Here is a 21,886-nt window from a genome sequence, read left to right on the forward strand (position 1 = left end):
CTTGTAGTTTGCTGTATTAGTTTTTACTAAACAGTACATTCTAAATAGTACGTATTACGATTAGTACACAGTATGTAGTTTAAGTAAGTAGTAGGCAAGACAGATTTCGGACAAGGCCGTTGTCTCACCTAGCTATGTTATGATGGATTCACTAACCATAAGTTGCTCTGGATAAGAATGTCTGCTAAATTCTGAATCTTCCACATTATACAATATACAATGTTGGCCTTTAAATTATAAACAAGGTTAATTGACCGGAAATAACAACAACGATAATAAATGAGACTAATTCAGCTAATAACAAAGACTCACTGCAATACACAGGCTAATTTGATCACTAATAAGAGTTAGTTAGCAATTGATGGAACATTTCAGAACACCACAGAAAGCTATTTTATGTACCAACTTAAGTAGATGTAACCTTGTTACCATTGGTTACATATCTGAGAGGAAGTCACCGAGTGCAGCTCAGCTCATCAATTAACCGACTAGTGAATCACAGGAAAATAGAGAAACTGTAGAACAAAGCGACTGGAAGGTCAATGTCGTAGGAGATTATAAAACACAGACTATGTTCTTTCAATTGCCTGTATGCTACCTTGTAAATTGACAGAATTCACTTTTCAATGAAATTGTCGATGTAATATGAGTTTACAATTATATAAGGAAGTAGAGACTCCTTTCTTTGTGGGTAAAAGTTGTTGTGTCATGGGCCTGGTTTCCCGCATTCAATATTTATTTGTTTTTACAATGACTGAAGTGTAAAGTTAATACCAATTGTTTGGCATACCACACAAACGTGTGACTAAATATCTGTACACTTTGCCACAAACTCCCGTCAGTGTTCAATTTATACATTAACTATTTAGTGTACCAAACGTGTCTTGAGGGTGCCCAATGTTGAAATTCTTTGATTTGCCCCCCTTGTCACTTGAACCATGACTATTGTATTCATCCCTTTGGGTGCAACAATGGTTTTAAGGAAACAGCTTTGTTGCCAACAACAGAATCTAAAGTTTAACACTATGAACATTCTGGGAAACAGAGGCCTGGCCCTGAATGATATCTATGTGCATCCATTGGAAGGAGGGTCATCAGCAGTGAAGGCAGAGGACATCCATTTTGAATCAAGCACAATGCTTCCACACACAGCTCTGAAAGACATCGGAAAGACATCGCAATCAGTCTCAGGTATGTACGTCGAGTTCCGATTCAGTCACCTGGGCTCACATGACACAAGAGCTTGCCTCCCTACCATTTCCTCAAGTCCACATACTTAACCGTCCATCTCCTAACTTTCGTCCCCATAAATCACTTCATTTTGAGTCTCATCTTTTGAATTCCCCACCGGCTCTGTTTAAAGAGATTACCTCACACCACATTCATATAAGCTAACAATGGGAGCTGTTTACATGACGGTCAGGCCCTTTGTCAGCCCCGCAAGTGACATGAATGGGCAGGAAGAGAGGTGGAATGAGAGGAAGAAGGGGGGAGGAGAGGAGCCATGAAACAAAGGTTGCATCCCAATTGGAATCCTGTTCCCTTTAAAGTGGACCACTTTTGGATGAGGGCTCATAGTCAAAAGTAGTGCACTTTATAGGAAATAGGATGCCATTTGGGACTCACTTTCACTCCACACACACCTCCCCTCGCTAACAAAACATAGTCACGTCCGGTATTGACAGTGACTAATGGTATGATCGGTATTGCAGCGAGTTACAGGGGGAAGTTTGTTTTAGAATTCGGCATGTGGTAGGTTTACACACGGGCGAATAGGAGAAGTGGAGTGGAGTACTTCATGATGATGGTGCCTTTGGAGTGTAATTAATTCAATGTCGTGGTATCATTCATCGCTGATGGGGTTGCACCATGTCTACACACGTGTTATGAATAAAGATTTGCATCAATATGATTATTAGTGGATCAGAGCTCAAAATAAATGACAAAGAAACAGAAAATCTGAGATTGTACATCAACAATTGTGCATCATCTCTGACGAAAAGTAAATGTAAGGTGTCATGTAAATAGATAACCATCTATTGGTTCTGACTCTAAATTAAAATAACTCACAAAACGATACGGACACACACTTTACAGGCTAATAGCAACCTGCCAGCGAGCTAATTGTTATGATAATCTTATTTGATACATAACTAATGAAACCACATTATTAGCATACTAACAAATTAGAAAAAAAATCATAGACATCTCTTTGCCTTTGAGGTTCCTATTAATTTAAAGTGGAAACCGTTATGAGAGGAGACAGGATGTTCTCATAGCTGGTGTGTGTGGTGTGTATGTGTGTTTGTGTGTGTTCTAAACAGATTTTAGTTTACATTACAGAGCATCTCTTAAAGTTGTGATGGGCTCTGTCTCCTTGGCAGATAAGACAGATAAGCCCTTCAGATAAGATAAAACATCCACTTTCCTTAAGAAACGCATAATACATTCTAGGTTTGTTGCATACATAGGGACTGAGCATTCATTTTTCTCCTCCACAGATTGAAGAGTTGGTAGTACTTTCATATCTATTTGTCAAACTACTTCCCCCTACGGTACGTAGCCACCTCTTTTTACAATATAATGGATTTTTCATGACACTACTACGCTTAAGGGTATAGAAAACAGAGGCGTCGAGAACTGTGAGGTTTGTGTGTGGTCATTACCTGAGCAATGATGCCTTTGCGGCTCCTGCGTGCGTGGTGGAAACGTTTGATGAAGAGGGCCAGGAATTGTCTCCGGATTAGTTCCCATCCCATTATCACACTGGAGCCCTTCCCATTCACATTGGCAACTCTCTCCACATCTAAAATGGAGGGCATACAAAATGTCTACAATAACACAGATGATTCAGTGCATTTTAGGTACAATACAGTGTTCATGAAGTGAATGAAAACCATCTGACAATCTGTTAGGCTCTTAGGTTTGTAGGAAGTCAATGAAAATGTTTAAGCCTCTCTCACAGTGTAGAAAATAACACCTCAATAACACTATCTTAATGAGTAAAACAAAGCCCACAAAATAAACAATGTGGCCTCTTATCTATCTAAAAAGTCCAAGAAAAGTATTTTTGAAAATTGTGAAATAAAATGTGTTTCAATTTCTGATACTATTGCATCGTGTAAAATGAAAACCTCATGCGTGGAATATGAATTGAAAAGGCTATGGGATTTTGTTTGGCTTTCCAAAATGGCCGCCAGTTTGTGGAAAAGCTGCACCTGTGTGACAAATTGACTCTGTTGCCAACCAAAGGAGAGCAAGAACTGGAGCAAGAACTGCCACAATGACTGACCTTTTGCGTCTTCTCCAGTGTCCATATAGCATGCACGATCGATTTTGTATTTCCACTCGTTCAATTCGCAAAGAAAGGAATCTGTGAAAATCTAACCCTAAACGTTGTTTCAACCAGTCAAATCACTTTTGTATTTATTCCTCAGAGATCCTAGAATGTAACCAGACTTCACTATATCATTAGGTGTGTACTGTACTATATCCTATAGGACACCAAATTTGGTCAGAGAGCGTCGCATTCATGGCGCGCCAATGACACGGGCGGTCTTCACTTAATTGACTGTAACTTTGTCAAATAAGCACCAATCGGGGTCAAACAAAGCTAGATAGCCAATGAGCTGGGCTTTTTGGGAGTATGCGGAAACCCTGTATCTATCGCAAAATGTTGCTGCTAACCTTGTGCGGCAACAAGCCTTTTCCTTTTGGACACAGTTACAAGAATATGGAAGTTTTGAAGTTTTGAAAACTGTGTTTTGCGAATGTTGAACTTACAATATGGCTACTAATACTGGAAAAGCAAAATCAAAGTCCAAGTATACAGATTTGATGATATTCTTGCAGAAATATGTAATGTAAATGTCTCCTTCACGATTTGCCCAAATGTACCTGGGTGACTTCACACTAAATGTCATGTAGCTTGCTCATACTTCAAGTTATCAGTCTGAAACTTTGAACATACACTGAATAACAACCAGAGTGATGGCTGGATTTGGGACCTTTCTGTTGCATTTCAAAGATGGTGGTAAAAAAAGTTTGTTTTTTTCTTTGTATTTTCATCTACCAGATCTAATGTGTTATATTCTCCTATAGTCAATTAACATTTCCAACAAACTTCAAAGTGTTTCCTTTCAAATGGTACCAACAATATGTATATCCTTGCCTCAGGGCCTGAGCTACAGGCAGTTAGATTTGGGTATGTCATTTTAGGCAAAAAAGGGGGCTATCCCTATTAAAATTTTAACTCGGTATACGTACCCTCCACTCTGCTTGTGAACTTGGCTTTCACTTCAGCTTCAGTTGGATCATAACAATAGACAGGGAGGACAGAAAGAAAACAGAACATTACCATTAATTTGCAATAAGACATCATGTCTCTAACCTCAGAATAGGCCTATTTATTTTTTTATATATTTTTTTATATTATTGAAAGATAAGCACATACCCCTTTTCCCAGTCACTTTGTCTGAAGTGTTCCCTACATTGGTCAGGCTTTGCCGTTGCCGCTTGGATTCCCTTGAACTTCTTGTCTTGTCTCTTACCAAAGGTGCTTTGTTATCTAAAATAACACACAGAAGGTCAGTTGTATTGGCATAACCCATTTACCGTTTTGAATACCATACAGACATAATAGCAACCGCTTGTGGCCTATACAGTGTCATATTACTTGCTGAGGGTAATATCACACATCAACATGATAAAGGTTTATCGTGATATTAATTTGTTCTTCCTGGGCCTTCAACGGTGTACGGGCTTCCAAATGTATTAGAATTGGCTTGGTAGGTTTAGGGTCCCAGAACATTCACACCTGGCCCAATGGGCAATCAAATCAAATGAAAGTTTATTTGTCACGTGCGCCAAATACAACACCTTACAGTGAAATGCTTACTTACAGGCTCTAACCAATATTACAAAAAAGAAGTGTGTGTGTGTGTGTGTGTGTGTGTGTGTGTGTGTGTGTGTGTGTGTGTGTGTGTGTGTGTGTGTGTGTGTGTGTGTGTGTGTGTGTGTGTGTGTGTGTGTGTGTGTGTGTGTGTGTGTGTGTGTGTGTGTGTGTGTGTGTGTGTGTGTGTGTGTATGTAAAGAAATAAAGAAAGAAACTTGTTGGTTGGTTCAATTGAGGTATTATGCACATGAATGTACAGTGAAAGTGACTATGCATATATGATAAAACAGAGAGTAGCAAGAGTGTTAAAGAGGGGTTGGGGGGTGGCACACAATGCAAATAGTCTGGGTAAGCATTTGGTTACCTGTTCAGGAGTCTTATGGCGTGGTGTTAAAAACTGTTGAGAAGCCTTTTTGTCCTAGACTTGGCACTCCATGTACCGCTTGCCATACCCTCTGAAGTGCCTTGCAGTCGGAGGCAGAGCAATTGTCGTACCAGGCAGTGATGCAACCAGTCAGGATGCTCTCGATGTTGCAGCTGTAAAACCTTTTGAGGATCTCAGGACCCATGCCAAATCGTTTTAGTTTCCTGTGGGATAGGTTGTTATTCTGGCACCACCCAGCCAGGTCTCTGACTTCCTCCCTATAGGCTGTCTCGTCATTGTCGGTGATCAGGCCGACCACTGTTGTGTCGTCTGCAAACTTAATGATGGTGTTGGAGTCGTGCCTGGCCATGCAGTCGTGGGTGAACAGGGAGTACAGGAGGGGACTGAGCACGCACCCCTGGGGAGCTCCAGTGTTAAGTATCAGCGTGGCAGATGTGTTGTTCCCTACCTTCATCACCTGGGGGCAGCTTGTCAGGAAGTCCAGGATCCAGTTGCAGAGGGAGGTGTTTAGTCCCAGGTTCCTTAGCTTAGTGATGAGCTTTGAGGGTACTATGGTGTTGAACGCTGAGCTGTAGTCAATGAATAGCATTCTCACATAGGTGTTCTTTTGTCCAAGTGGGAAAGGGCAGTGTGGAGTGCAATAGAGATTGCATCATCTGTGGATCTGTTTGGGCGGTATGCAAATTGGTGTGGGTCTAGGGTTTCTGGGATAATGGTGTTGATCACCAGCCTTTCAAAGGACTTCATGGCTACGGATGTGAGTGCTACGGGTCTGTAGTCATTTAGGCAGGTTGCCTTTGTGTTCTTGGGCACAGGGCCTATGGTGGTCTGCTTGAAACATGTTGGTATTACAGACTCAATCAGGGACATGTTGAAAATGTCAATGAAGACACCTGCAAGTTGGTCAGCACATGCCCGGAGCACACGTCCTTGTTCTCCGTCTGGCCCCACAGCCTTGTGTATGTTGATCTGTTTTAAGGTCTTACTCACGTCGGCTACGGAGAGCGTGATCACACAGTCGTCCAGAACAGCTGATGCTCTCATGCATGCCTCAGTATTGCTTGCCTCGAAGCGAGCACAGATGTGATTTAACTCATCTGGTAGGGTAGTGGCACTGGGCAGCTCGCGGCTGTGCTTCCATTTGTAGTCTGTAATAGTTTGCGAGCCCTGCCTCATCCGAGCGTCGGAGCAGGTGTAATACAATTCAATCTTAGGCCTGTATTGATGCTTTGCCTGTTTGATGGTACGTCGCAGGGCATAGCAAGATTTCTTGTAAGCTTCCGGGTTAAAGTCCCGCACCTTGAAAGCGGCAGCTCTACCCTGTAGCTCAGTGCGAATGTTGCCTGTAATCCATGGCTTCTGGTTGGGGTATGTATGTACAGTCACTGTGGGGACGACGTCCTCGATGCACTTATTGATAAAGCCAGTGACTGATGTGGTTTATTCCTCAATTTCATCGGAAGAATCCCAGAACATGTTCCAGTCTGTGATCGATAAACAGTCCTGTAGTTTAGCATCTGCTTCATCTGACCACTTTTTTTATAGACCGAGTCACTGGTGCTTCCTGCTTTAATTTTTGCTTGTAAGCCGGAATCAGGAGGATAGAGTTGTGGTCGGAATTACCAAATGGAGGGCAAGGGAGAGCTTTGTACGCGTCTCTGTGTGTGGAGTATAGGTGATCTTGAATTGTTTTCCCTCTGGTTGCACATTTAACATGTTGATAGAGATTTGGTAGAACTGATTTAAGTTTCCCTGCATTAAAGTCTCCAGCCACTAGGAGCACCGCCTCTGGGTGAGTGGTTTCCTGTCTGCTTATTTCCTTATACAGCTGACTGAGTGCGGTCTTAGTGCCAGCATCTGTTTGTGGTGGTAAATAAACAGCCACAAAAAGTATAGCTGAGAACTCTCTAGGCAAGTAGTGTGGCCTGCAATTTATCACAATATACTCTACTTCAGGCGAGCAAAATCTAGAGACTTCCTTAGATTTTGTGCACCACCTGTTGTTTACAAATATGCACAGACCACCCCCCCTCGTCTTACCGGAGTGTGCTGTTCTATCCTGCCGGTGCAGCGTATATCCCGCTAACTGAATATCCATGTCATCATTCAGCCACGATTCCGTGAAACATATGATATTAGTCTTTGATGTCCCGTTGGTAGGATATTCGTGATCGTACCTCGTCTAATTTATTGTCCAATGATTGCACATTGGTGAGTAATATTAATGGTAACAGCAGATTTCCTTTTCGCCTTCTGTGGGTCCTGACGAGACATCTGGCTCTTCATCCTCTGTTCCTGCGTCGCTTCCTCTTGCGACTAACTGTGATGTCGCCCCTTCTGGGTGTTTGGAGAATATCATGCGATATTGAAAAAATATGTTGAAAAAATCTTTGTCTAATCCGAGGTGAGTGATCGCTGTCCTGATATCCAGAAGCTCTTTGTCACGCACTGACCATAGAGAGCCTTTCTATTCTCTATTTTGGTTAGCTCGGGGTGTGACGAGGGTGGATGATCTAGTGCATTTATTTCTATGTTGGCCTGGTAGGGTTCCCAATCAGAAGAAGCTGTTTATAGCTGTCTCTGATTGGGGATCATATTTAGGCAGCCATTTCCCCACCGTGTTTTGTGGGGTCTTGTTTCTGTGTAGTTGCCTGTGAGCACTGCTTGAGCGGCATGTATCATTTATTCTTTATTGTTTTTTGTGAGTTTGACATTTTATTGATAATGTTGAACCGATTCCACGCTGCACTTTGGTTATGTATGATTACATCGACGATCGTGACACTCTTTTCTGCCGTAAGATACGGTTGCAGAAACATAATGTACAAAATAAGTTACAAATAATGTGAAAACACCCCACATAATAGTACAATTGGTTGGGCGCCAATAAAACTGCAGCCATTTCTTCCGGCGCCATAATCAGCAAGCAGTCTTGTCTCGAGAGAGCCGTGAAAGTGAAAGGAAAAGCAAGCATTCACACAGTTGCAATGATTTTCAAATAAAACCAATACAAACTGATATTGTATCGATATTCCATGTCGGTGCCCGTCACTACATACTGTATATAGAGTTGAAGTCGGAAGATTACATACACTTAGGTTGGAGTCATTAAAACTAGTTTTTCAACCACTCCACAAATTTCTTGTTAAGTACAACAAAGTTAAGGTATTGGAGTGGCCATCACAAAGCTCTGACCTCAATCCCATAGAACATTTTTGGGCAGAATTGAAAAAACATTTGACCCAAGTTAAACAATTTAAAGGCAATACTACCAAATACTAATTGAGTATATGTAAACTTCTGACCGACTGGATATGTGATGAAAGAAATAAAAGCTGAAATAAATCATTCTCTCTACTATAATTCTGACATTTCACATTCTTCAAATAAAGTGGTGATCCTAACTGACCTAAGACAGGGCATTTTTACTCTGATTAAATGTCAGGAATTATGAGAAACTGAAACTGAAGATGGAAGCCAGCTAACAAGGACTGCGCCCATCCTTCTCCGTGGCCGAGGTATGTAAAACATTTAAACGTGCTGACCCTCGCAAGACTACATTTAAATGTGCCCAGATGACATCCCTAGCCACATCCTCAGAGCATGCGCAGACCAGCTGGCTGGTGTGTTTACGGACATATTCAATCGCTCCCTATCCCAGTCTGCTGTCCCCACATGCTTCAAGATGGCCACCATTGTTCCTATACCCAAGAAGGCGAAAATAACTAAATGACTACTGCCCCGTAGCACTCACTTCTGTCATCATGAAGTGATTTGAAAGACTTGTCAAGGATCAAATGACCTCCACCTTACCTGCCACCCTCGCTATCATTCTGCACACTGCCCTATCCCATCAAACAAGAGGAATACATAAAGTGGGGCAAAAAAGTATTTAGTCAGCCACCAATTGTGCATGTTCTTAAAAAGATGAGAGAGGCCTGTAATTTTCATCATAGGTACACTTCAACTATGACAGACAAAATGAGAGAAAAAAAATCCAGAAAATCAGATTGTAGGATTTTTTATGAATTTATTTGCAAATTATGGTGGAAAATAAGTTTTTGGTCACCTACAAACAAGCAAGATTTCTGTCTCTCACAGACCTGTAACTTCTTCTTCTTCAGACCTGTATTAATGGCACCTGTTTGAACTTGTTATCAGTATAAAAGACACATATCCACAACCTCAAACAGTCACACTCCAAACTCCACTATGGCCAAGACCAAAGAGCTGTCAAAGGACAACAAAATTGTAGACCTGTACCAGGCTGGGAAGACTGAATCTGCAATAGGTAAGCAGCTTGGTTTGAAGAAATCAACTGTGGGAGCAATTATTAGGAAATGGAAGACATACAAGACCACTGATAATCTCCCTCGATCTGGGGCTCCACGCAAGATCTCACCCAGTGGGGTCAAAGATTGATCACAAGAACGGTGAGCAAAAATCCGAGAACCACACGGGGGGACCTACTGAATGACCTGCAGAGAGCTGGGACCAAAGTAACAAAGCCTACCATCAGTAACACACTACGCTGCCAGGGATTCAAATCCTGCAGTGCCAGACGTGTCCCTCTGCTTAAGCCAGTACATGTCCAGGCCCGTCTGAAGTTTGCCAGAAAGCATTTGGATGATCCAGAAGAAGATTGGGAGAATGTCATATGGTCAGATGAAACCAAAATATAACTTTTTGGTAAAAACGCAACCTGTCGTGTTTGGAGGACAAAGAATGCTGAGTTACATACAAAGAACGCCATACCTACTGTGAAGCATGGGGTGGAAACATCATGCTTTGGGGCTGTTTTTCTGCAAAGGGACCAGTACGACTGATCCGTGTAAAGAAAAGAATGAATGGGGCCATGTATTGTGAGATTTTGAGTGAAAACCTCCTTCCATCATCAAGGGCATTGAAGATGAAACGTGGCTGGGTCTTTCAGCATGACAATGATCCCAAACACACCGCCCGGGCAACGAAGGAGTGGCTTCGTATGAAGCATTTCAAGGAAAATCTTTGGAGGGAGTTGAAAGTCCATGTTGCCCAGCAACAGCCCCAAAACATCACTGCTCTAGAGGAGATCTGCATGGAGGAATGGGCCAAAATCCCAGCAACAGTGTGTGAAAACCTTGTGAAGACTTACAGAAAACGTTTGACCTCTGTCATTGCCAACAAAGGGTATATAACAAAGTATTGAGATAAACTTTTGTTATTGACCAAATACTTATTTTCCACCATAATTTGCAAATAAATTCATAATAAATCCTACAATGTGATTTTCTGGATTTTTTTCTAATTTTGTCTGTCATAGTTGAAGTGTACCTATGATGAAAATTACAGGCCTCTCTCATTTTTTAAGTGGGAGAACTTACACAATTGGTGGCTGACTAAATACCTTTTTGCCCCACTGTATATAAAAATGCTGTTCACTGACTACAGCTCAACATTCAACACCATAGTACCCTCCAAGCTCATCATCAAGCTGTACACATTTAATTGGGTCCTGGACTTTCTGACGGGCTGCCCACAGATGTTGAAGGCAGGAAACAACATCTCCACTTTGCTGACCCTCAACACTGGGGGCCCCTCAGTGCCCCTCAACACTGGGGGCCTCTATACTCCCTGTTCACCCACGACTGCGTGACCATGCACACTTCCAACTCAATCATCAAGATTGCAGACGACAGTAGTAGGCTTGATCACGAATGACGACGAGACAGGCTACAGAGAGAGGAGATGAGGGCACTCGGAGTGTGGCGTCAGGAAAACAACTCCTCACTCAACGTCAACAAAACAAAGGAGATGATCGTGGACTTCAGGAAACAGCAGAGGGAGCACCCCTCTATCCACTTCGAAGGGACAGCAGTGGAGATGGTGGAACGTTTTAAGTTCCTCGGCATACACATCACAGACAAACTGAAATGCTCCACCCACACAGACAGGAGGCTGAAGAAATGTGGCTTGTCACCCAAAACCCTGACAAACTTTCACATATGCACAATCGAGAGCATCCTGTCGGGCTGTATCATAGCCTGGTACGGCAACTGCTCCGCCCTCAACCGCAAGGCTCTCCAAAGGGTGGAGCGGTCTGCACAGCGCATCACGGAGACAAACTAACTGCCCTCCGTGACACTTACAGCACCCGATGTCACAGGAAGGCCAAAATTATCATCAAGGACAACAACCACCCAAGCCACTGCCTGTTCACACTGCTACCATCCAGAAGGGCGAGGTCAGTACAGGTGCATCAAAGCTGGGACCGAGAGGCTGAAAACAGATTTTATCTCAAGGCCATCAGATTGCTAAACAGCAATCATTAACTCAGAGAGGCTGCTGCCTACATTGAGACCAAATCACTGGCCACTTCAATAAAAAACACTAGTCACTTTAAACAATGCCACTTTAAATAATACCACTTTAATAATGTTTACATATCTTATATTACTCATATCATATGTATATACTGTATTTTCTATCATCTATTGCACCATGCATATTCCGCTCGGCCATTACTCATCCATATAAACTCAGCAAAAAAACGTCCCTTTTTCAGGACCCTGTCTTTCAAAGATAATTTGTAAAAATCCAAATAACTTCACAGATCTTCATTGTAAAGGGTTTAAACACTGTCTCCAATGGTTGTTCAATGAACCATAAACAATTAATGAGCACCTGTGGAACGGCCGTTAAGACACTAACAGCTTACAGATGGTAGGCAATTACTGTCACAGTTATGAAAACTTAGGACACTAAAGAGGCCTTTCTATTGACTCTGAAAAACATGACAAGAAAGATGCCCAGGGTCCCTGCTCAAGGAGGCATGAGGACTGCAGATGTGGCCAGGGCAACAAATTGCGATGTCCTTACTGTGAGATGCCTAAGACAGCGATACAGGGAGACAGGATGGACAGCTGATCGTCCTTGCAGTGGCAGACCATGTGTAACAACACCTGCACAGGATCGGTACATCCGAACATCACACCTGCGGGACAAGTACAGGATGGCAACAACAACTGCCTGAGTTACACCAGGAATGCACAATCCCTCCATCAGTGCTCAGACTGTCCCCAATAGGCTGAGAGATGGACTGAGGGATTGTAGGCCTGTTGTAAGGCAGGTCCTCACCAGACATCACAGGCAACAACGTCGTCTTTGTGCACAAACCCACCGTTGATGGACCAGACAGGACTGGCAAAAAGTGTTCTTCCCTGACAAGTCGTGGTTTTGTCTCACCAGGTGTGATAGTCGGATTCGCGTTTATCGCCAAAGGAATGAGCGTTATACCGGGCCCTGTACTCTGGAGTGGGATCCATTTGGAGGTGGAGGGTCCGTCATGGTCTGCTGCGGTGAGTCACAGCATCATCGGACTGAGCATGTTGTCATTGCAGGCAATCTCAATGCTGTGCATTACAGGGAAGACATCCTCCTCCCTCATGTGGTACCCTTCCTGCAGGATCATCCTGACATGACCCTCCAACATGACAATGCCATCAGCCATACTGCTCGTTCTGTGCGTGATTTCCTGCAGGACAGAAATGTCAGTGTTTTGCCATGGCCAGCGAAGAGCCCGGATCTAAATCCCATTGAGCATGTCTGGGACCTGTTGGATCGGAGGGTGAGGGCTAGGGCCATCCCCCCCCAGAAATGTCTGTGAACTTGCAGGTACCTTGGTGGAAGAAGGGGTAACATCTCACAGCAAGAACTGGAAAATCTGGTGGAGTCCATGAGGAGGAGATGTACTGCAGAACTTTTTGCAGCTTGTGTCCACACCAGATACTGACTGTTACTTTTGATTTTGACCCCCCCCCCCCTTTGTTCAGGGTCAAATTATTAAATTTCGGTTAGTCACCTGTCTGTGGAATTTGTTCAGGTTATGTCTCAGTTGTTGAGTCTTGTTATGTTCATACAAATATTTACACACAAGTTTGCTGAAAATAAACGCAGTTGACAGTGAGAGGACATTTTATTTTTTGCTGAGTTTATTTATATGTACATATTCTCATTCGCCCCTTTAGATTTGTGTGTATTAGGTAGTTGTTGGGGAATTGTTAGATGAATTGTTAGATATTACTGCACTGTTGGAACTAGAAGCACAAGCATTTCTCTACACTTTATAACCTCTTGATACTCCCCATCCCGGAACCGGGATCATGAATAAAGCCTCAGGCTCATTAGCATAACGCAACGTGAACGATTTCTGAAAATCGCAAATAAAATGAAAATAATGCGCCTGCTCTCAAGCTTAGCCTTTTCTTAACAACACTGTCATCTCAGATTTTCAAAATATGCTTTTGAACCATAGCAATTCATTAATTTGTGTAAGAGTATGCTAAGCTAGTTTAGCATTTTGAGTAGCATTTAGCACGCAACATTTACACAAAAACCAGATAACCAAATAAATAAAATCATTTACCTTTGAAGAGCTTCGGATGTTTTCAATGAGGAGACTCAGTTACATAGCAAATGTTCAGTTTTTCCTGAAAGAATCTTTGTGTAGGAGAAATCGCTCCGTTTTGTACATCACATTTGGCTACTAAAACGAACCGAAAATTCAGTCACCAACAACGTCAAACTTTTTCCGAATTAACTCCGTAATATCGACCGAAACATGGCAAACGTTGTTTGGAATCAATCCTCAAGGTGTTTTTTCACATATCTCTTCATTGATATATCGTTCGTGGAAGCCTGCTTTCTTCTCTGAATTCCATGGAAAAATACTTGCAGCTGAGGTTTGCGCACCAATTTCGGCGCAGGACACCGGGCGGACACCTGTAAATGTGGTCTCTTATGGTCAATCTTCCAATGATATGCCTACAAATACGTCACAATGCTGCAGACACCTTGGGGAAACGACAGAAAGGGCAGGCTCATTCCTCTCGCATTCACAGCCATATAAGGAGACAATGGAAAACGGAGCCTCAAAAATCCTGCTGATTTCCTGGATGCCATTTCATCTTGGTTTTGCCTGTAGCTCACGTTCTAGGGCACGCACAGAGAATATATTTGCAGTTCTGGAAACGTCAGAGTGTTTTCTTTCCAAAGCTATCAATTATATGCATAGTCGAGCATCTTTTTGTGACAAAATATCTTGTTTAAAACGGGAACGTTTTTCATCCAAAAATGAAATAGTGCCCCCAGAGTTTCAAGAGGTTAACATAACATTAGCATCTTCTAATCATGTGTATGTGACCAATAAAATTTGATTTGAAGACTCTCAATGGTGTGTGTGTGTAAACAGTATATGTGCACACACACACGGTATTGTGTGTGTCTATACTGCATATCATTAGTCCACGATTAAACTATTCTACTACAATTTACATTGTAACCCCCCCAAATTCCACTCAACCGGCAAAACTTGCAATTTACCTGGAATTTCCACATCCACACCTGTGTCCTCCGCCACTTTGAGGAAAATCTGTGAGATGGAACGCAGCATAATTAGCATGATATGAAATTGCTTAGCATCATCATCTCCAGTGAAATTACTTGACCTCTATGTGTGTTATTAGACAAATGATCGACAGCACTCCTGTAATGACAAAACAAGGGCTCTATATTCATTACAATGACAAATTGGTAGGTTAGCGTTTTTCATCATTAATCTTGTTCTGGAGGTAGCTCTACAGAGTGGTCACTAGCTGGCACAGCCACAATGTAATAATATCAGATTTGAAACTTAACCCTAAACTTAACCTCACTGCTAACCCTTATGCCTAACCCTAACCTTAAAATTAAGATGAAAAAGCAAATGATTGTTTGAATGAATTTTTACAGTACAGGCTATTTTGTCTTTGCAGCTGGCCTATCTAGTGTAAATCACTAATTTCTGCCTCCAGGACAAGCCTCATGACAAACGTCAACCTTTGTCAAGCAGTCCTTTCTTTCTCCATGCTCTTGTATTACAGATGCGCGAACACTAGTGATCCGCTGGTTGACTCATGACCCGCAGTCCCTGCGGTTATATCCTGGAGGTGTATGGGTTTAGGGTCATTATATATTGTGTGGCTGAAGGGTGGGTGGGTGGCGGGTTGAATAAAAAGAGAAACAATAGCTTTAAAAAATCTATACATGTATAATTCTTGTGCAATTAATATGGGCTACATTGAGGTTTTTCTTTCATTATTTTAGGCTATCTGGTATAAGTGCATAAACTTTAGGGCTTAACTGTTTGCGCCAAATAATGCTTTTGGGGACTGGTAGAAAAAGTCAACGTCAATCCACGGAGGCAAGGAGGACATTCAAGTTTAATTCAATAACACAAAAGCTGCAAAAGGAGAGTTTAAAATGAAGAGAAGGGGGGGCTAGAAAGAAAGGTAATGTTTGGAAAATATTTGGTGAAGAGGTAAAAGAGGATGATAGCAGTGTTATGTGTGATGATTGTGAGGCACTATACAAATTCGACAGTCACAACAAGGCACTTCAAATAGGCCTATGCCACATCAAGGGAACTTTACCTACTGTTCAGATGGGTTAAATGGAAGGTGCTGTCTTCATCATAAAAGGATTATAAAAGCAGATAGTATTTCAACCACAAAATCTGCATCAAACTAGACAAGTTGACTAACAAACAGCCTATCAAAATGACTTAAATGATGAGTAGAAGCATATCTAAATCAGGCAACAACCAAATAATCCTGCAACCCTGTCAAAAAAATGATTCCGCTGTCTTTGACTGTGGCTTATAACATATTTTACATAGTTAGGGTCGGGTGGCGGCCTCAGATTTTCACTTTATCACATATAATCGGCGGTTGCGGATGGGTTATTAGCAATTGCGGGCAGGTGCGGGTGAATAAACAGCTGACACCTGCAGTGGTGTAAAGTACTTAAGTAAAAATACTTTTAAATACTACTTAAAGTCGTTTTTTTAGGGTATATGGACTATTTACATTTTTTGCCAGGTTTTACTTTCACTTCATTACATTCCTAAACAAAATAATGTACTTTTTACTCCAATAATGTACTTTTTACTGACAACCAAAAAGTAGTCGTTACATTTTGACAGGAAAATGGTCCAATTCACACACTTATCAAGAGAACATCCCTGGTCATCCCAATGCCTCTGATCTGGCGGACTCACTAAACACAAATGCTTTGTTTATAAATTCATGTCTGAGTGTTGTAGAGTGCCCCTGGCTATCTGTAAATGAATAAAAAACTGGAAATTGTGCAGTCTGGTTTGCATAAGGTAAGGAATTAAAAATTATTAATACTTTTACTGTTAAAACTTAAGTATATTTTAGCAATTCCATTTACTTTTGATACTTACGTATATTTAAAACCAAATAAGGTATTTATTTATTATTTATTACTAAATTTTATGAGTACTTTCTCCACCACTGGACCCGCGCACTAGTAGCACATGCACACACACACACGGACACACACACACGCACACGGACACACACACACACACACACACACACACTAGAAATACCACCAACTGACATCTAATCTCCCTTCTCTAAGTAGATATATGCAGTAGACTCCACCAGCATAACCTTGTGTCTGAATGTGATACGTTGAAAAGGAATTATTCACAATGCCCGCAGGGCATCTTCATCTGACAAAAATTTCTGAGACATATTAGTTGTGTTTGACAACAGTAACTTAGTGGTATGTGCCTGCCTACAGACATAATCCAACACTATCCTTGGCATACTAAGCATTTGGTGTGTTCAGGAGAGAGCAGTGTGTGTGTGTGTGTGTGTGTGTGTGTGTGTGTGTGTGTGTGTGTGTGTGTGTGTGTGTGTGTGTGTGTGTGTGTGTGTGTGTGTTTCAGAGTTTTTAAAGTTCTAAAGTACAGTCGTGACCAAAGGTTTTGAGAATGACACAAATATTCATTTTCACAAAGTTTGCTGCTTCAGTGTCTTTAGATATTTTTGTCAGATGTTACTATGGAATACTGAAGTATAATTACAAGCATTTCATGTGTCAAAGGCTTTTATTGACAACTACATGAAGTTGATGCAAAGAGTCATGCAAAGAGTCAATACATCCTGACTGATGGGAGCCCATTCTTGCATAATCAATGCTTGGAGTTTGTCAGAATTTGTGTTTTTTTTGTTTGTCCACCCGCCTCTTGAGGGTTGACCACAAGTTCTCAATGGGATTAAGGTCTGGGGAGTTTCCTGGCCATGGACCCAAAATATCGATATTTTGTACCCCAAGCCACTTAGTTATCACTTTTGCCTTATGGCAAGGTGCTCCATCATGCTGGAAAAGGCATTATTCCTCACCAAACTGTACCTGGATGGTTGGGGGAAGTTGCTCTCAGAGGATGTGTTGGTACCATTCTTTATCCATGGCTGTGTTCTTAGGCAAAATTGTGAGTGAGCCCACTCCCTAGGCTGAGAAGCGACCCCACAAATGAATGGTCTCAGGATGCTTTACTGTTGGCATGACACAGAACTGATGGTAGAGCTCACCTTGTCTTCTCCGGACAAGCTTTTTTCCGGATGCCACAAACAATCGGAAAGGGGATTCAACAGAGAAAATGACTTTACACCAGTCCTCAGCAGTCCAATCCCTGTACCTTTTGCAGAATATCAGTCTGTCCCTGATGTTTTTCCTGGAGAGAAGTGGCTTCTTTGCTGCCCTTCTTGACACCAGGCCATATTCCAAAAGTCTTCGCCTCACTGTGCATGCAGATGCACTCACACCTGCCTGCTGCCATTCCTGAGCAAGCTCTGTACTGGTGGTGCCTCGATCCCGCAGCGGAATTTTTTTATTTTACCTTTATTTAACCAGGTAGGCTATTTGAGAACAAGTTCTTATTTACAACTGTGACCTGGTCAAGATAAAGCACAGTAGTTCGACACATACCACAACACAGAGTTACACATGGAATAAACAAACATGCAGTCAATAATACAGTATAAAAAAGAAAAGTCTATATACAGTGAGTGCAAATGAGGTAAGATAAGGGAGGTAAGGCAATAAATAGGCCATGGTGGCGAAGTAATTACAATATAGCAATTAAACACTGGAATGGTAGATGTGCAGAAGATGAATGTGCAAGTAGAGATACTGGGGTGCAAAAGAGCAAGATAAATAAATAAATACAGTACGGTGATGAGGTAGTTGGCTGTTAACAGTTGGGCTATGTACAGGTGCAGTGATCTGTGAGCTGTTCTGACAGCTGGTGCTTAAAGCTAGTGAAGGAGATAAGTCTCCAGCTTCAGTGATTTTTGCAGTTCGTTCCAGTCGTTGGCAGCAGAGAAATGGAAGGAAAGCGGCCAAATGAGGAATTGGTTTTGGGGGTGACCAGTGAGATATCCCTGCTGTAGCGTGTGCTACGAGTGGGTGCTTCTATGGTGACCAGTGAGCTGAGATAAGGTGGGGCTTTACCTAGCAGACACTTGTAGATGACCTGTAGCCAGTGGGTTTGGCGACGAGTATGAAGCGATGGCCAGCCAACGAGTGCGTACAGGTCGCAGTGGCTTTGTTGACAAAACTGATGGCACTGTGATAGACTGCACCCAATTTTTGAGTAGAGTGTTGGAGGCTACTCACCCTATTTTATAAATTACATCGCAGAAGTCGAGGATCAGTAGGATGGTCATTTTTACGAGGGTATGTTTGGCAGCATGAGTGAAGGATTCTTTGTTGCGAAATAGAAAGCCTATTCTAGATTTAATTTTGGATTGGAGAGGCTTAATGTGAGTCTGAAAGGAGAGTTTACAGTCTAACCAGACACCTAGGTATTTGTAGTTGTCCACATATTCTAAGTCAGAACCATAGTAGTGATGCTGGAGTCTGAGGTTGAGTCTGTTGAGGCTGCCGATAAGAATGTGGTGATTGACAGTCGAAAGCCTTGGCCAGGTCGATGAATACGGCTGCACGGTAAGTACTCTTATCGATGGCGGTTGTGATATCGTTTAGGACCTTGATCGCAGCTCTGTTGTGCACCCATGACCAGCTCTGAAACCAGATTGCATAGCAGAGAAGGTACAACTTTAGGAGACGGTCCTGGCGCCTGCTGGACTTTCTTGAAGCCTTCTTCACAACAATTGAACTGCTCTCCTTGAAGTTCTTGATGTTCCGATAAATGGTTGAATTAGGTGCAATCTTACTGGCAACAATATCCTTGCATGTGAAGCCCTTTTTGTGCAATGCAATGATGACGGCACGTGTTTCCTTCCATGTAACCATGGTTGACAGAGGAAGAACAATGATTCCAAGCACCACCCTACTTTTGAAGCTTCCAGTCTGTTATTCGAACACAATCAGCATGACAGAGTGATCTCCAGCCTTGTCCTCATCAACACTCACACCTGTGTTAAAGAGAGAATCACTGACATGATGTCAGCTGGTCCTTTTGTTGCAGGGTTGAAATGCAGTGGACATGTTTTGGGGGATTCAGTTCATTTGCATGTCAAAGAGGGACTTTGCAATTCATCTAATCACTCTTCATAACATTCTGGAGTAGAGCAAATTGTCATCATACAAACTCAGGCAGCAGACTGTGAAAATGAATATTTGTGTCATTCTCAAAACTTTTGGCCACGACTGTACAGTGAAATGCCTTTCTTTCAAGCTGTAAACCCAACAATGCAGTGTGTATATGTGTGCGTGTGTATGCGCTTGCATGTGAAGCTTGTGTGCGAGTCTGTGTATGTGATGCCTGCGTACATGCGTGTGTGTGTGTGTGTTTCGTCCGCCTCATACCTCCTCTAGTGTGGTATCCGAGATGCCGTAGCTGGTGAAGCCAATGTCAGCCATCTCCAGGTCCAGCTCTTTGAAAAGGAGGGCAAATGTGCCATCCTTGGCCCCTCTGTAAGGCAGGATGTAGGTGATCTCCTGGCCGATGCTCTCCAGGAACACTGCCTCGGGAACATGCCGACGCACCAGCTTACTGACAGCTGTAAGCTCTACATGGTGACGTGAAACAGGAAGGACGACATGGACGTATGAAAAGGAATTACAGAAACAACATTATTGTTATGTCATATTGTTGTACTTCATGTATGGTAACTGCCAAAATAAATAAACGCTTAAATTAGCGATTCAAAGTATATTGAAAGCCACTGCTTCCACACAGGTGTGGTTTCTGAGTTAATTAAGCAGTTAACATCCCATCATGCTTAGGGACATGTAAAAAAATGCCCAGTTGCCCAATATTTTAGCTACCATGGTGTCACATCCCTCCAGTAGAGTTCCAGACAATTGTAAAAATCTATGCTAAGGTGCATTGTAGATCTTCTGCAGCTCGTGGTGGCCCAAAGTCCTTTTAAGACACCTTATGTTGGCGTTTCCTTTATTTTGGCAGTTACCTGTATTTCAATTGACATATTTAAAACCTGTTGGGGGTCGGGGCACAAGGAGTTCCCTAAAGGGAACACCCCCTCCCATTCACCTGAAAGAAATATTCTTTAGAAATATTTAACTTTCACACGTTACCAAGTCCAATAGAGCAAATGAAAGACAAACATCTTGTTAATCTACCCATCGTGTCCGATTTTTTAAATGTTTTACAGCGAAAACACAACATATATTTATGTTAGATGACCACCAAATTGAAAAACACACAGTGATTTTTCACAGTCACAAAAGCATAAATATAGAAAAAATGAATCACTAACCTTTGATTATCTCCATCAGATGACACTCATAGGACATCATGTTATACATGTATTGTGTGGTTTGTTCGATAATGTGCATATATATATATATATATATATATAAATCTCAGTTTACATTAGCGCATTACGTGCAGTAATGTTTTCATTCCAAAACATCCGGTGATTTTGCAGAAATACTCACAATAAACATTGATAAAAGATGCAAGTGTTATTCACAGAATTAAAGATAAATGTATCCTCTATGCAACCACTGTGTCAGATTTTAGGGTCCTGTGTGGCTCAGTCGGTAGAGCACACGAATTCCCGCTGGGGATAAATGTATCCTCTATGCAACCACTGTGTCAGATTTTAGGGTCCTGTGTGGCTCAGTCGGTAGAGCATGCAACGCCCTCGTGGGTTATTCCCGCTGGGGCCACTCATATGTAAAAGTAGTGGCCCCAGCCGACTTGTAAGTCGCTTTGGACAAAAGCGTCTGCTAAATGGGATATATATATATATATATATATATTTTTAAAAAAACTTTACAGAAAGATAATAATCTGAGAACGGCGCTCAGAACCCAAAGAAATAGTCGGCATTTTGGCGTCAACAGAAGCTACAAAAAACACTATAAATATTCACTTACCTTTGAATATCTTCAACAGAAGGCAGTTCCAGGAATCCCAGTTCGACAATAAATGACTGATTTGTTCCATAAAGTTCCAAAAAACCCCATCATTTAGCCACTTGTTGTTAGCTTGTTCAGCCCTGCATTCAATCCTCAAAAAGCACCTCAAAAAGCACAAGCAAAAAACTCAAAAAGTTCCGTTACAGGTCGTAGAAACAAGTCAAATGATGTATGCAATCCATATTTAGGATGTTTTAAACATTAATCAGCAATAAGGTTCTAACCGGAGAATTTCATTGTCTGAAGAAAAGCATTGGAACGCAAGAACACTCTCTCGTGACCGCGCGCAATGAGACCGAGGCTTTCTGCCAGACCACCTACTCAATGAGCTATTATGAGCCCCTCCTTTCTAGTAGAATCAT

General features: G+C 42.0%; 1 protein-coding gene across 1 annotated transcript in view; it reads right to left on the reverse strand.

Annotated features, from left to right (window-relative positions):
* Positions 1-21,886, reverse strand: part of LOC135515515 (phospholipid-transporting ATPase ABCA1-like) — a 257,293-nt gene that overhangs the window by 123,348 nt on the left and 112,059 nt on the right. The window contains exons 23-27 of the mRNA XM_064939137.1: positions 19,944-20,146; positions 14,640-14,688; positions 4,454-4,567; positions 4,267-4,302; positions 2,667-2,806 (exon numbers count right to left, since the gene is read on the reverse strand). Of these exons, the coding sequence (XP_064795209.1) occupies positions 2,667-2,806; positions 4,267-4,302; positions 4,454-4,567; positions 14,640-14,688; positions 19,944-20,146 (542 nt within the window). The remainder of the gene's footprint in view (positions 1-2,666; positions 2,807-4,266; positions 4,303-4,453; positions 4,568-14,639; positions 14,689-19,943; positions 20,147-21,886) is intronic.

The sequence above is a fragment of the Oncorhynchus masou genome, chromosome 27 (assembly GCF_036934945.1).
Source record: "Oncorhynchus masou masou isolate Uvic2021 chromosome 27, UVic_Omas_1.1, whole genome shotgun sequence".
NCBI classification, from domain to species: Eukaryota; Metazoa; Chordata; class Actinopteri; order Salmoniformes; family Salmonidae; genus Oncorhynchus; species Oncorhynchus masou.